Genomic DNA, 16069 nt, shown 5'->3' on the forward strand with positions numbered 1-16069 from the left:
TGGTCTCTGTGTCTCCTGGGGGAGTTTGGGACCAGCAGTCCGAAACATTCTATTAGTTCTATTAGCGCCCTCCACCTGTCCATACCAACGTTCCCAGACCACCGCTCGAAAATCCTCACACTGAATTCTGGGAAGTTGTTTCGCATCCTTTTTTACCAGGCCCTCTTAGCTAATTAATCTGTGGCTTGCATTCTGCCGGTAATTGGGTTTGTTCTGTTCCCCTCCCCCTCCAGCCTACGCTGTATGCCTGTTTTGAGCCCATCTCTTTTTTTCCCTCTCCTATTCCCCTGTTTTTTTTATCATCCTCCAAAAGCCATCCAATTAATATGCTAATGAGATAATACATATTTATGGTGGTTTTAAATTATGCAGACAGCTTTCAGAGCCCGGTGTGAAACGAGTCACTCGCAGAACTTCAAAGCCTTGCATCGCTAACGAGGCAGGGCTTGATTTGCATACTGCTTTAATCAGCTGAATACTGATTATACTTCATTATAGAGTGTGGGGGAGAGAGGAGAGGGGGAGAGAGGAGAGCAGAGGGGGAGAGAGCAGAGGGGGAGAGAGCTGCCAGCTGCAATCGTTTATTTTTCCTTCCAGAGAGAGAGAACTTTTCCAGTAGTCGTGACAATCCTCGTGCGTACAGGAGACAGAGAGAGAGTTGGAGAAGAAGAGGGAGACCATTGCAAAGGAAAGAGAAAGGTAGAGAAAGAGAGGAGAAAGGTAGAGAAAGAGCGAGAAAAAGAGCTGTTAGTCTAAACCCTGTTGGGTTTCGTGGAGTACTGAGGCTGTATCTCAGTTGTGTGTGTGTGTGTGGGTGGTTGTACTGGACTCAGCTCGTTGACCAGTGGAAAGTAGAGAGGGAGGAGTGGGAGGGGCAGTGTGCCGACTGGACAGCCTGACGGAGGAACCAAGCCTATCTGCTGTCTCTAGCTTTTGCAACCATGCTTGAAAATAAAGGGGCACCAGAAGTGGGTGAGTCGTGGGGTCAGATGTAGTGTGTTTGTATGCGTGCATGCGGATGTGTGTATATGAGAGAGAGAGATCATCAAGGACCAAGTCAAAAGGGGGAAAAATGTACTCTTGCTGGGCTTTTATGGATGTAAACGCATGCTCCAGGGTCTCTGTTATTTGCCATTTGCTTGGTTGAGGATGTTGATTATCTCTGTATTTAATGGGGCTTTCTAATAAGTTGGAAAATGTAGGCACCCACAAAGAAATTTAGGCGCACAAATGGAAAATATTTGAGGTATTTTCAAGGCGCACTGGTGCTCCTACATTAAAATTCCAGGTCACACAGCTAAATATTTAGGAGCACATGCAAGTCAAATGGTTGAATTGTAGAGCTCTATTACTGTGTGTGTGTGTGTGTTTATTAGAAAACATTATCATGCTCTGTTGAAGGAGTGGGATGTGTCTAGTGTCATTATAGTAGGGTAGAAGACATCCGATCTTTATAAGATGTGGGCTTTAGGGGCTGTTTTGGGATGGGATGGTGGGGGCGTCGATTTTAGAGGGTCAATGACCATCGAGTAAAATTCTCTCTGTCTGCCTCTTCCAGATTCTAGAATGAGTAATGCGTCAGAAAGGAGTAAATGTGGAATGGAGAGTCAGAGTGGGGACGGCAACACAGGTGAGTTACCTGTTGTGACCTGCCGTTGCTTTGCTCTGCCTGTCTAACTCCTTCAACTGGTCACAAACGGATAACGAAAAGGACCTTGGTTCATTAGGCTATAAGTTCAGTGAATGGTCTTCTGTTTGAAAACCCTTGGTCCTTTTTGTTGCCCTCTGAACACATGCCGGGGGCTGCACTTTGCACACAGCCGTGTTTGTGTGTGTTTGTGTGTGTTTGTGTGTGTTTGTGTGTGTGTGTGTGTGTGTTTGTGTGTGTTTGTGTGTGTTTGTGTGTGTTTGTTTGTTTGTGTGTGTTTGTTTGTGTGTGTGTGTGTGTGTGTGTTTGTGTGTGTTTGTGTGTGTGTGGAGCAACCTAACGGCATGAGAGGTTCAGCGAGTTGTTGTTGTGCTGTAATTAGAGGCTACTTTGTTTTATTTCACTTTTATTTAACCAGGTAGGCTAGTTGAGAACACCTTTATTTAACCAGGTAGGCTAGTTGAGAACACCTTTATTTAACCAGGTAGGCTAGTTGAGAACACCTTTATTTAACCAGGTAGACTAGTTGAGAACACCTTTATTTAACCAGGTAGGCTAGTTGAGAACACCTTTATTTAACCAGGTAGACTAGTTGAGAACACCTTTATTTAACCAGGTAGGCTAGTTGAGAACACCTTTATTTAACCAGGTAGGCTAGTTGAGAACACCTTTATTTAACCAGGTAGGCTAGTTGAGAACACCTTTATTTAACGAGGTAGCCTAGTTGAGAACACCTTTATTTAACCAGGTAGGCTAGTTGAGAACACCTTTATTTAACCAGGTAGGCTAGTTGAGAACACCTTTATTTAACCAGGTAGGCTAGTTGAGAACACCGTTATTTAACCAGGTAGGCTAGTTGAGAACACCTTTATTTAACCAGGTAGGCTAGTTGAGAACACCTTTATTTAACCAGGTAGACTAGTGAGAACACCTTTATTTAACCAGGTAGGCTAGTTGAGAACACCTTTATTTAACGAGGTAGCCTAGTTGAGAACACCTTTATTTAACCAGGTAGGCTAGTTGAGAACACCTTTATTTAACCGGGTAGGCTAGTTGAGAACACCTTTATTTAACCGGGTAGGCTAGTTGAGAACACCTTTATTTAACCAGGTAGGCTAGTTGAGAACACCTTTATTTAACCAGGTAGACTAGTGAGAACACCTTTATTTAACCAGGTAGGCTAGTTGAGAACACCTTTATTTAACCAGGTAGGCTAGTTGAGAACACCTTTATTTAACCAGGTAGGCTAGTTGAGAACACATTTATTTAACCAGGTAGGCTAGTTGAGAACACATTTATTTAACCAGGTAGGCTAGTTGAGAACACATTTATTTAACCAGGTAGGCTAGTTGAGAACACCTTTATTTAACGAGGTAGCCTAGTTGAGAACACCTTTATTTAACGAGGTAGGCTAGTTGAGAACACCTTTATTTAACCAGGTAGGCTAGTTGAGAACACCTTTATTTAACCAGGTAGGCTAGTTGAGAACACTTTTATTTAACCAGGTAGGCTAGTTGAGAACACCTTTATTTAACCAGGTAGGCTAGTTGAGAACACCTTTATTTAACCAGGTAGGCTAGTTGAGAACACCTTTATTTAACCAGGTAGGCTAGTTGAGAACACCTTTATTTAACCAGGTAGGCTAGTTGAGAACACCTTTATTTAACGAGGTAGCCTAGTTGAGAACACCTTTATTTAACCAGGTAGGCTAGTTGAGAACACCTTTATTTAACCAGGTAGGCTAGTTGAGAACACCTTTATTTAACCAGGTAGGCTAGTTGAGAACACCTTTATTTAACCAGGTAGGCTAGTTGAGAACACCTTTATTTAACCAGGTAGGCTAGTTGAGAACACCTTTATTTAACCAGGTAGGCTAGTTGAGAACACCTTTATTTAACCAGGTAGGCTAGTGAGAACACCTTTATTTAACCAGGTAGGCTAGTTGAGAACACCTTTATTTAACCAGGTAGGCTAGTTGAGAACACCTTTATTTAACCGGGTAGGCTAGTTGAGAACACCTTTATTTAACCGGGTAGGCTAGTTGAGAACACCTTTATTTAACCGGGTAGGCTAGTTGAGAACACCTTTATTTAACCAGGTAGACTAGTGAGAACACCTTTATTTAACCAGGTAGGCTAGTTGAGAACACCTTTATTTAACCAGGTAGGCTAGTTGAGAACACCTTTATTTAACCAGGTAGGCTAGTTGAGAACACATTTATTTAACCAGGTAGGCTAGTTGAGAACACATTTATTTAACCAGGTAGGCTAGTTGAGAACACATTTATTTAACCAGGTAGGCTAGTTGAGAACACCTTTATTTAACGAGGTAGCCTAGTTGAGAACACCTTTATTTAACGAGGTAGGCTAGTTGAGAACACCTTTATTTAACCAGGTAGGCTAGTTGAGAACACCTTTATTTAACCAGGTAGGCTAGTTGAGAACACTTTTATTTAACCAGGTAGGCTAGTTGAGAACACCTTTATTTAACCAGGTAGGCTAGTTGAGAACACCTTTATTTAACCAGGTAGGCTAGTTGAGAACACCTTTATTTAACCAGGTAGGCTAGTTGAGAACACCTTTATTTAACCTGGTAGGCTAGTTGAGAACACCTTTATTTAACCAGGTAGGCTAGTTGAGAACACCTTTATTTAACGAGGTAGCCTAGTTGAGAACACCTTTATTTAACCAGGTAGGCTAGTTGAGAACACCTTTATTTAACCAGGTAGGCTAGTTGAGAACACCTTTATTTAACCAGGTAGGCTAGTTGAGAACACCTTTATTTAACCAGGTAGGCTAGTTGAGAACACCTTTATTTAACCAGGTAGGCTAGTTGAGAACACCTTTATTTAACCAGGTAGGCTAGTTGAGAACACCTTTATTTAACCAGGTAGGCTAGTGAGAACACCTTTATTTAACCAGGTAGGCTAGTTGAGAACACCTTTATTTAACCAGGTAGGCTAGTTGAGAACACCTTTATTTAACCAGGTAGGCTAGTTGAGAACACCTTTATTTAACCAGGTAGGCTAGTTGAGAACACCTTTATTTAACCAGGTCGGCTAGTTGAGAACACCTTTATTTAACCAGGTCGGCTAGTGAGAACACCTTTATTTAACCAGGTAGGCTAGTTGAGAACACCTTTATTTAACTAGGTAGGCTAGTTGAGAACACCTTTATTTAACCAGGTAGGCTAGTTGAGAACACCTTTATTTAACCAGGTAGGCTAGTTGAGAACACCTTTATTTAACCAGGTAGGCTAGTTGAGAACACCTTTATTTAACCAGGTAGGCTAGTTGAGAACACCTTTATTTAACCAGGTAGGCTAGTTGAGAACACCTTTATTTAACCAGGTAGGCTAGTTGAGAACACCTTTATTTAACCAGGTAGGCTAGTTGAGAACAACTTTATTTAACCAGGTAGGCTAGTTGAGAACACCTTTATTTAACCAGGTAGGCTAGTTGAGAACAACTTTATTTAACCAGGTAGGCTAGTTGAGAACAACTTTATTTAACCAGGTAGGCTAGTTGAGAACACCTTCATTTAACCAGGTAGGCTAGTTGAGAACACCTTTATTTAACCAGGTAGGCTAGTTGAGAGCAAGTTCTCATTTACAACTGCGACCTGGCCAAGATAAAGCAAAGCAGTGCGACACAAACAACAACAAAGAGTTACACATGGAATAAACAAACATACACTCAATAATACAATAGAAAAAGTCTATATACAGTGAGTGCAAATGAGGTAAGATAAGTGAGGTAAGGCAATAAATAGGCCATAGTGGCGAAATAATTAAAATATAGCATTTAAACACTGGAATGGTAGATGTGCAGAAGATGAGTGTGCAAGTAGAGATACTGGGGTGCAAAGGAGCTAAATAAATAAATAACAGTATGGGGATGAGGTAGTTGGATGGGCTATTTACAGATGGGCTATGTACAGGTGCAGTGATCTGTGAGCTGGTGCTTAAAGTTAGTGAGGGAGATATGAGTCTCCATCTTCAGTGATTTTTGTAGTTCGCTCCAGTCATTGGGAGCAGCGAACTGGAAGGAAAGGCGGTGTTTGTGTTACTTCAGTGCTTGTGTTATGTCAGTGTGTGCATTATTTTCACACGTGTTGATCTGTGTGTGCTATGTGAAACTGGGGGGAGTGAGAGAGTGCTATGTGAAACTGGGGGGGTGAGAGAGTGCTATGTGAAACTGGGGGGGTGAGAGAGTGCTATGTGAAACTGGGGGTGAGAGAGTGCTATGTGAAACTGGGGGTGGTGAGAGAGTGCTATGTGAAACTGGGGGGGGAGTGAGAGAGTGCTATGTGAAACTGGGGGGGGAGTGAGGGAATGCTATGTGAAACTGGGGGTGAGAGAGTGCTATGTGAAACTGGGGGGGTGAGAGAGTGCTAGGTGAAACTGGGGGGGTGGTGAGAGAGTGCTATGTGAAACTGGGGGGTGCTGAGGGAGTGCTATGTGAAACTGGGGGGTGAGAGAGTGCTATGTGAAACTGGGGGGTGAGAGAGTGCTATGTGAAACTGGGGGAGTGAGGGAGTGCTATGTGAAACTGGGGGGAGTGAGGGAGTGCTATGTGAAACTGGGGGGGTGGTGAGAGAGTGCTGGGTGAAACTGGGGGAGTGAGGGAGTGCTATGTGAAACTGGGGGTGAGAGAGTGCTGGGTGAAACTGGGGGGTTGAGAGAGTGCTATGTGAAACTGGGGGGTGAGGGAGTGCTATGTGAAACTGGGGGTGAGAGAGTGCTATGTGAAACTGGGGGGTGAGAGAGTGCTAGGTGAAACTGGGGGGGGTGAGAGAGTGCTAGGTGAGACTGGGGAGGTGAAAGAGTGCTATGTGAAACTGGGGGGGGTGAGAGTGCTATGTGAATCTGGGAGGAGGGGGTGAGAGTGCTATGTGAATCTGGGAAGAGGGGGTGAGAGTGCTATGTGAATCTGGGGGTGAGAGAGTGCTATGTGAATATGGGGGGTGAGAGAGTGCTATGTGAATCTGGGGGTGAGAGAGTGCTATGTGAATCTGGGGGTGAGAGAGTGCTATGTGAATCTGGGGGTGAGAGGTGTGAATCTGGGGGGGTGAGAGTGCTATGAGGGGGTGGGTGAGAGTGCTATGTGAAACGGGGGGTGTGAGAGTGCTATGTGAATCTGGGGGGGGTGAGAGAGTGCTATGTGAATCTGGGGGGTGAGAGAGTGCTATGTGAGGGGGTGGGTGTGAGAGTGCTATGTGAAACTGGGGGTGAGAATGCTATGTGAATCTGGGGGGTGAGTGAGTGCTATGTGAATCTGGGGGGGGTGAGAGAGTGCTATGTGAATCTGGGGGTGAGAGAGTGCTATGTGAATCTATCTGGGGGGTGAGAGAGTGCTATGTGAATCTGGGGGTGAGAGAGTGCTATGTGAATCTGGGGGTGAGAGAGTGCTATGTGAATCTGGGGGTGAGAGAGTGCTATGTGAATCTGGGGGTGAGAGAGTGCTATGTGAATCTGGGGGGTGAGAGAGTGCTATGTGAATCTGGGGGTGAGAGAGTGCTATGTGAATCTGGGGGGGGTGAGAGAGTGCTATGTGAATCTGGGGAGGGGGGTGAGAGAGTACTATGTGAATCTGGGGGGTGAGAGAGTGCTTTGTGAATTGTGAATCTGGGGGCGGGGGGGTGAGAGAGTGCTTTGTGAATCTGGGGGCGGGGGTGAGAGAGTGCTTTGTGAATCTGGGGGCGGGGGAGGTGAGAGAGTGCTTTGTGAATCTGGGGGCAGGGGGTGAGAGAGTGCTTGTGAATCTGGGGGGGAGAGTGCTTCGTGAATCTGGGGGTGAGAGAGTGCTTTGTGAATCTGGGGGGGAGAGAGTGCTTTGTGAATCTGGGGGGTGAGAGAGTGCTTTGTGAATCTGGGGGTGAGAGAGTGCTATGTGAATCTGGGGGAGGGGGGGTGAGAGTTGTGAATCTGGGGGAGGGGGAGGTGAGAGAGTGCTATGTGAATCTGGGGGGGGGGGTGAGAGAGTGCTTTGTGAATCTGGGGGCGGGGGGTGAGAGAGTGCTTTGTGAATCTGGGGGGGGTGAGAGTGCTATGTGAATCTGGGGGTGAGAGAGCTATGTGAATCTGGGGGGGGGGGTGAGAGTGCCATGTGAATCTGGGGGAGGGGGAGGTGAGAGAGTGCTATGTGAATCTGGGGGGTGAGAGAGTGCTTGTGAATCTGGGGGGGGGGTGAGAGTGCTTTGTGAATCTGGGGGTGAGAGAGTGCTATGTGAATCTGGGGGTGAGAGAGTGCTATGTGAATCTGGGGGAGGGGGGGGTGAGAGAGTGCTATGTGAATCTGGGGGAGGGGGTGAGAGAGTGCTATGGGAATCTGGGGTAGGGGGGTGAGAGAGTGCTATGGGAATCTGGGGGGTGAGAGAGTGCTATGTGAATCTGGGGGAGGGGGGGGTGAGAGAGTGCTATGTGAATCTGGGGGAGGGGTGAGAGAGTGCTATGTGAATCTGGGGGAGGGGGGTGAGAGAGTGCTTCGTGAATCTGGGGGTGAGAGAGTGCTATGTGAATCTGGGGGGAGAGTGCTATGTGAATCTGGGGGTGAGAGAGTGCTATGTGAATCTGGGGGAGGGGGGTGAGAGATTGCTATGGGAATCTGGGGTAGGGGGGTGAGAGAGTGCTATGGGAATCTGGGGGGTGAGAGAGTGCTATGTGAATCTGGGGGAGGGGGTGAGAGAGTGCTATGTGAATCTGGGGGAGGGGGTGAGAGAGTTCTATGTGAATCTGGGGGTGAGTGCTATGGGAATCTGGGGGTGAGAGAGTGCTATGGGAATCTGGGGGTGGGGGAGAGAGAGGCAATGTAAATCTGGGGGTGAGAGAGTGCTATGTGAATCTGGGGGTGAGAGAGTGCTATGTGAATCTGGGGGAGGGGGTGAGAGAGTGCTATGTGAATCTGGGGGTGAGAGAGTGCTATGTGAATCTGGGGGTGGTGAGAGAGTGCTATGTGAATCTGGGGGTGAGAGAGTGCTATGTGAATCTGGGGGAGGGGGTGAGAGATTGCTATGGGAATCTGGGGTAGGGGGGTGAGAGAGTGCTATGGGAATCTGGGGGGTGAGAGAGTGCTATGTGAATCTGGGGGAGGGGGTGAGAGAGTGCTATGTGAATCTGGGGGAGGGGGGTGAGAGAGTTCTATGTGAATCTGGGGGGGTGAGTGCTATGGGAATCTGGGGGGTGAGAGAGTGCTATGGGAATCTGGGGGTGGGGGAGAGAGAGTGCAATGTAAATCTGGGGGGTGAGAGAGTGCTATGTGAATCTGGGGGGTGAGAGAGTGCTATGTGAATCTGGGGGAGGGGGTGAGAGAGTGCTATGTGAATCTGGGGGGTGAGAGAGTGCTATGTGAATCTGGGGGTGGTGTGAGAGTGCTATGTGAATCTGGGGGGTGAGAGAGTGCTATGTGAATCTGGGGGGTGAGAATGCTATGTGAAGGGGGGTGAGAGTGCTATGTGAAACTGGGGCGTAAGAGAGTGCCATGTGAATCTGGGGGTGTGAGTGCTATTATTTTCCTCGTCTGATGACTTGATTGCTTTTCTGTTCTCAGAAATCCAAACGAATGGACTGGACTTTCAGAGGCAGACGCTTCAGACCACAAGCGCAATCACCAATGCTCACACACAGGCTCTCCTCCAACAGGTAACAGCGACACACAGGAACAGCGCATTTAAATGAGTTAGGCTCTCTCGGTATCAGCTAGGAACAAGGCAGATTAATCAACCCTGTATGCTAATTAGCTGCTCTGCGGTTGCTTGGAAACAGATGGCGGAGAATATGCAAATCTATGCAGAATTCACATGCACTGCATAACATTTTTTTTTTTTTTTTTTAAAAAAAAATGGATTAACTTCTTTACTCACCCCCTCCCTTCCTCTCACTGTTCTCTGTGGGCTGCAGTACATTTCAAACACCCACCTCCCTTCCTTCAATTTTTTATTTTACTAGGCAAGTCAGTTAAGAACAAATTCTTATTTTCAATGACGTCCTAGGAACGGTGGGTTAACTGCCTGTTTAGGGGCAGAACGACAGATTTGTACCATGTCATCTCGGGGGTTTGAACTTGCAACCTTCTGGTTACTAGTCCAACGCTCTGAACCACTAGGCTACCCTGGCGCCCCAATAAGTTACCTAGTATTGAAACCCTGTGTTTGTGGATATCTGTCTGTGGGAGTGTGTTTTGTCTTGGTGTGTAGATGGTTTTCCACTTCTTCACTCCAAGGTTGAAAAGTAAAGAATGGGTCTTTCTCTTATCAAGAATCTAACAACTAGGTTTTTGGCTTCTGTATACAATAAGTAGCAGTCAACATCATTATTTATTTAAAAACATACCGATATGGTGTACAGAGAACTGACGACTTGTGATAAATGCAACGTCTCGAGACTGGACTAAACCTAAAAGAATGCAGATATATTCGGACTGGAAAAGAGTATTGCACTCAGTTTACAGTCAGAGTTTACACTTAATCAGGAGGTGACTGTACCACGAGTCTGTTTCTATATGACATGTCTTCTGGGAAGGTTATCCTATCTATATGAGGTTATCCTATATAATAAAGGTTAATTAAATAAAACATGAGGTTATACTGTATAAGGTTATCCTGTATAAGGTTATCCTATATAAGTTTATCCTATATAAGGTTATGCTATATGAGTTTATCCTATATAAGGTTATGCTATATGAGTTTATCCTATATAAGGTTATGCTATATGAGTTTATCCTATATAAGGTTATGCTATGTGAGTTTATCCTATGAGGTTATCCTATATAAGTTTATCCTATGAGGTTATCCTATATAAGGTTATCCTATATAAGGTTATCCTATGTGAGGTTATCCTATATAAGGTTATGCTATATGAGTTTATCCTATATAAGGTTATGCTATGTACTCTGCTTCTAGTCCAAGTCAGAAGACTCGGGTGCAATTCCGACCTCCGTCCAGCAGGGGGTGCTGCCTCAGGCCCAGCTCATGCTGGCTGGGGGACAGATAGCTGGAGTAAGTGGCATGCTGTCTGCCTGCCTGCTTGCCTGTCAGTTCATCTGTCTGTCTGTAATGTGATGGATCTCTATGGCCTTCTTGTCTCATCTCCCTCATCTGCCCTGATCTGAAAGAACAACAAATGGCCATTAGGCATCGTCCACCATGATGCTTTCACTGTTCTTAGATCATGGCTGATAAAGAGAAGAACACACACACACACACACACACACACACACACACACACACACACACACACACACACACACACACACACACACACACAACACACAACACACAACACACACACACAGAGAGAGAGAAGAGAGGGTGTTGTTATGTCCAAATACTATTTTCCTTGTTTCCTCTCCTTAGTGACCAGTGATTCATATAAAGATTGGATGAGAATTGATCTACCTATCATATGCATTCCATTAATTCCTGCTATGATCAGTGTGGAGTATAACCTGCTTGTGCATGCAGATCATGTCAACTCCCCTGACACGCATTACCCTGGTACCATCTGTGCGTGCGTGTGTGTGCGTGAGCCCAGGTGTCATGCTCATCCGTGATCATTCTGTTGCTGTCACATTGCCAGCATGTCCTCACATGTGACCTGAGGGTCAGACAGCCAGTGGCTGTGACGTCTTCATCCAGTAAGGCTTCACAGCAAAGTCATCTTCTGTCCAAAAGCACGAGTCCTTTCCTCTCTCCATCTCTTGGCCCCTGGACACGCCGTCACTGCATCACATGTACTGCTTGATGTTGTATTCATTTGAAACGTGAAAATCCTTTGACTTTTGAAATAAATAGTTAGGACAACCTACTGTTTCTCTTCTTCCCTGCTGTCTCTTTATTTCTCACACCACTTTACCCTCTCTCCACAATACGTCATCTCTCGCTTTCTATCTCCCTCTTTCTCTCTGTCCCCCTCCTCCTCTCCTCTCCCACTTTACCATGTCCTCCTCTCGCTTTCTATCTCCATCTTTCTCTCTGCCCTCCTCTCCCCACAATACGTCATCTCTCGCTTTCTATCTCCCTCTTTCTCTCTGCCCTCCTCCTCCTCTCGTCTCCCACTCTACCATGTCCTCCTCGCTTTCTATCTCCCTCTTTCTCTCTGCCCTCCTCTCCTCTCCCACTCTACCATGTCCTCCTCTCCTCTCCCCCGCTCCTCTCTCTTACCTCTCCCTCTCCCCCGCTCCTCTCTCTTACCTCTTCCTCTCCTCTCCCCTGCTCCCCTGCTCCTCTCTCTTACCTCTTCTTCTCCTCTCCCCTGCTCCTCTCTCTTACCTCTTCCTCTCCTCTCCCCTGCTCTTCTCTCTTACCTCTTCTTCTCCTCTCCCCTGCTCCTCTCTCTAGTTGACCCTGTCTCCAGCGCAGCAGCAGTTGTTGTTGCAACAGGCCCAGGCCCAGCTCCTAGCAGCAGCCATGCAGCAGCAGTCAGCCAGCCAGCAGAGCAGCACTACGGGGGCCAGCATCTCTGCCTCTGCAGCCACCCCTATCACACAACTGCCCCTGTCCCAGCCCATCCAGATCACCTCTGTAAGAGATTCGCACACACACACACACACACACGAGAACCCGCATGTGCGCAAACACACATACAGGCACACACACACAGAGACAGGTAGACACACACAAACACACCACATCATCACTAGGGCTAGATGGAATCTGCAGGGGGCAGAGTATCCTGCTACCTCTAGAATGGGGTGTGAAATAAATAAAAAACTATGTAATGATGTCAAACCCAATACTGTTCCACTATATATCATATACCAACCACAGTGTCATCATTAATTGAATATGCAGGAACCATGGAGCTCTGGAGGTAATGTTCACATCGTTCCCCCTCAGATTCCCTCTGGTTCTACCCATCTTCCAGGCCAGCTAAGCCAGCTGGGATACCCCTATGAGATGGCGACCTTCAGCAGTTACCTACCTGTAGTACTCCTTTTTAAATCACTGTTACATGAATGACTGGACCTGTATAATGTAACTGTAGTGGTACATCTGTAAAACAGTGTAGTAGGAATGAGTGTGTTTTTTTTCCTGTAGCACATTAGAACTTGATCTCCATGTGGAAGCTTGATGAGAACCTTCCTCTGTTGATCTCTGCAGTATGAAGCTAGAAGGGAGACCTTTGAAGCCCTGTACCACTCTTACCTTTAGGACTATAGCCTGCTTGTTAATGCTGTTTTACCTCTAGATACGAAGGCTCCATGTTTGTGTGAGATGAACAACAACAGCATGAAGTGATTTGTGTACCTGTAGTAATGTGCTCCTCTCCTGGTGTGTGTGAGGACGTTCAGCAGTTACAACAGCTGCAGCAGCAGAACCTGACCATGCCCCAGTTTGTCCTGGTTCAGCCTGGCCACCACATCGCTACCCAGCTGCAGCCTGGCCAGTTCATCATCTCACAGTCACCACAGGGCCAGCAGAGTATGTACCACACACACCACACAGACACACACTCTGCACGCACGCACGCACGCACGCAGATACACCCACACGAACACGAACACAGGCACGCGCACATATACTCTCACCCTCCCTTTATGCCTCTTAAAAGTTCTCCATTATTCCCTCAACAGGTCTCCTGCAAGGCCAGAGTCTTCTAACTCAACTACCTCAAAGCCAAGCCAACCTCCTGCAGACTCATCCCAGCATCACGCTCTCCACACAGGTCAGACACTACAGATACAGCTGCCATGTTTCAAACCTTTCCAGTTTAAACCATGTTTAGTTTGTCTAACCCCATACGCACCCCATCTCCCGTCATGTAGCCAGCGACTCCAACCCGCACGATAGCAGCCACGCCCATCCAGCCTCTGGCCCACAGCCAGACCTCGCCCCCTAAACGCCTGGCCACGCCCAGTCTGGAGGAGCCCAGTGACCTGGAGGAGCTGGAACAGTTTGCCAAGACCTTCAAACAGAGACGCATCAAACTGGGCTTCACACAGGTGTGTGTGTGGTTGGGGTTGTCAGGGAGCAGTAGGAAGGTGGGTGTGTGTAGTTGGGGTTGTCTGGGAGCTGTAGGAAGGTGGGTGTGTGTGGTTGGGGTTGTCAGGGAGCTGTAGAAAGGTGTGTGTGTGGTTGGGGTTGTCAGGGAGCTGTAGGAAGGTGTGTGTGTGGTTGGGGTTGTCAGGGAGCTGTAGGAATGTGTGGTTGGGGTTGTCAGGGAGCTGTAGGAAGGTGTGTGTGTGTGTGTGTGTGTGTGTGTGTGTGTGTGTGTGTGTGTGTGTGTGTGTGTGTGTGTGTGTGTGTGTGTGTGTGTGTGTGGGGTTGTCAGGGCGCTGTGGGAAGAGGTGTGTGTGTTTGGGGTTGTCAGGGCGCTGTGGGAAGAGGTGTGTGTGTGGTTGGGGTTGGGGTTGTCAGGGCGCTGTGGGAAGAGGTGTGTGTGTTTGGGGTTGTCAGGGCGCTGTGGGAAGAGGTGTGTGGTTGGGGTTGGGGTTGTCAGGGCGCTGTGGGAAGAGGTGTGTGTGGTTGGGGTTGTCAGGGCGCTGTGGGAAGAGGTGTGTGTGTGGGGTTGGGGTTGTCAGGGCGCTGTGGGAAGAGGTGTGTGTGTGTGTGTGTGGTTGGGGTTGGGGTTGTCAGGGAGCTGTGGGAAGGTGTGTGGTTGGGGTTGTCAGGGAGCTGTAGGAGGGTGTGTGGTTGGGATTGTCAGGGAGCTGTAGGAAGAGGTGTGTGTGTTGTTGGGGTTGTCAGGGCGCTGTGGGAAGAGGTGTGTGTGTGTGTGTTTGTGTGTGGTTGGGGTTGTCAGGGAGCTGTAGGAAGGTGGGTGTGTGTGGTTGGGGTTGTCAGGTAGCTGTAGGAAGGTGTGTGTGTGTGGTTGGGGTTGTCAGGGAGCTGTAGGAAGGTGTGTGTGTGGTGTGTGGTTGGGGTTGTCAGGGAGCTGTAGGAATGTGTGGTTGGGGTTGTCAGGGAGCTGTAGGAAGGTGGGTGTGTGTGTGTGGTTGGGGTTGTCAGGGAGCTGTAGGAGTGTGTGGTTGGGGTTGTCAGGGAGCTGTAGGAATGTGTGGTTGGGGTTGTCAGGGAGCTGTAGGAAGGTGTGGTTGGGGTTGTCAGGGAGCTGTAGGAAGGTGTGGTTGGGGTTGTCAGGGAGCTGTAGGAAGGTGTGTGTGTGTGGTTGGGGTTGTCAGGGAGCTGTAGGAAGGTGTGTGTGTGTGGTTGGGGTTGTCAGGGAGCTGTAGGAAGGTGTGTGTGTGTGTGTGTCTGTGTGTGTGTGTGTGTGTGTGTGTGTGTGTCTGTGTGTCTGTGTGTGTGTGTGTGTGTGTGGGGTTGGGGTTGGGGTTGTGAGGGCGCTGTAGGAAGAGGTGTGTGTGTGGTTGGGGTTGTCAGGGAGCTGTAGGAAGGTGTGTGGTTGGGGTTGTCAGGGAGCTGTAGGAAGGTGCGTGGTTGGGGTTGTCAGGGAGCTGTAGGAAGGTGTGTGTGTGGTTGGGATTGTCAGGGAGCTGTAGGAAGAGGTGTGTGTGTTGTTGGGGTTGTCAGGTAGCTGTAGGAAGGTGTGTGTGTGTTGTTGGGGTTGTCAGGTAGCTGTAGGAAGCTGTGTGTGTGTGTGGTTGGGGTTGTCAGGGAGCTGTAGGAAGGTGTGTGTGTGTGTGGTTGGGGTTGTCAGGGAGCTGTAGGAAGGTGTGTGTGATTGGGGTTGTCAGGGAGCTGTAGGAAGGTGTGTGTGACTGGGGTTGTCAGGGAGCTGTAGGAAGGTGTGTGTGGTTGGGGTTGTCAGGGAGCTGTACGAAGGTGTGTGTGTGTGTGGTTGGGGTTGTCAGGGAGCTGTAGGAAGGAGTGTGTCTGGTTGGGGTGGTCAGGGAGCTGTAGGAAGGTGTGTGTGTGTGTGTGTGTGTGTGTGTGTGTGTGTGTGTGTGTGTGTGTGTGTGTGTGTGTGTGTGTGTGTGTGTGTGTGTGTGTGTGTGTGTGTGTGTGTGTGTGTGTGTGTGTGTGTGTGTGTGTGCGTGTGGTTGGGGTTGTCAGGGAGCTGTAGGAAGGTGTGTGCGTGTGGTTGGGGTTGTCAGGGAGCTGTAGGAAGGTGTGTGTGTGTGGTTGGGGTTGTCAGGGAGCTGTAGGAAGGTGTGTGTGTGGTTGGGGTTGTCAGGGAGCTGTAGGAAGGTGTGTGTGTGTGGTTGGGGTTGTCAGGGAGCTGTAGAAAGGTATGTGTAGTTGGGGTTGTCAGGGAGCTGTAGGAAGGTGTGTGTGGTTGGGGTTGTCAGGGAGCTGTAGGAAGGTGTGTGTGTGGTTGGGATTGTCAGGGAGCTGTTGGAAGTGTGTGTGTGTGTGTGGTTGGGATTGTCAGGGAGCTGTAGGAAGGAGTGTGTGTGGTTGGGATTGTCAGTGAGCTGTAGGAAGGAGTGTGTGTGGTTGGGATTGTCAGGGAGCTGTAGGAAGGTGTGGTTGGGGTTGTCAGGGAGCTGTAGGAAGGTTTGTATGATAACAGCAGAGCTGTCCC

At 48.1% G+C, this 16069-nt stretch overlaps 1 protein-coding gene across 7 annotated transcripts in view; it reads left to right on the forward strand.

Annotated features, from left to right (window-relative positions):
* The window catches only part of LOC118366740 (POU domain, class 2, transcription factor 1), a 40229-nt gene that overhangs the window by 14036 nt on the left and 10124 nt on the right, over positions 1-16069 (forward strand). For 2 of the 7 annotated variants that reach the window (XM_052493109.1, XM_052493110.1), the window contains exons 2-7: positions 1559-1630; positions 9195-9286; positions 11983-12165; positions 12936-13065; positions 13218-13309; positions 13410-13586. In XM_052493109.1, coding sequence (XP_052349069.1) covers positions 1559-1630; positions 9195-9286; positions 11983-12165; positions 12936-13065; positions 13218-13309; positions 13410-13586 — 746 coding nt within the window. Of the gene's footprint in view, positions 1-602; positions 973-1558; positions 1631-9194; positions 9287-10545; positions 10642-11982; positions 12166-12480; positions 12568-12935; positions 13066-13217; positions 13310-13409; positions 13587-16069 lie in introns of those variants that run through there. The other 5 variants (XM_035749374.2, XM_035749376.2, XM_052493106.1 and 2 more) reach the window with 4 other exon arrangements.

Source organism: Oncorhynchus keta, chromosome 34, assembly GCF_023373465.1.
Source record: "Oncorhynchus keta strain PuntledgeMale-10-30-2019 chromosome 34, Oket_V2, whole genome shotgun sequence".
NCBI lineage: Eukaryota > Metazoa > Chordata > Actinopteri > Salmoniformes > Salmonidae > Oncorhynchus > Oncorhynchus keta.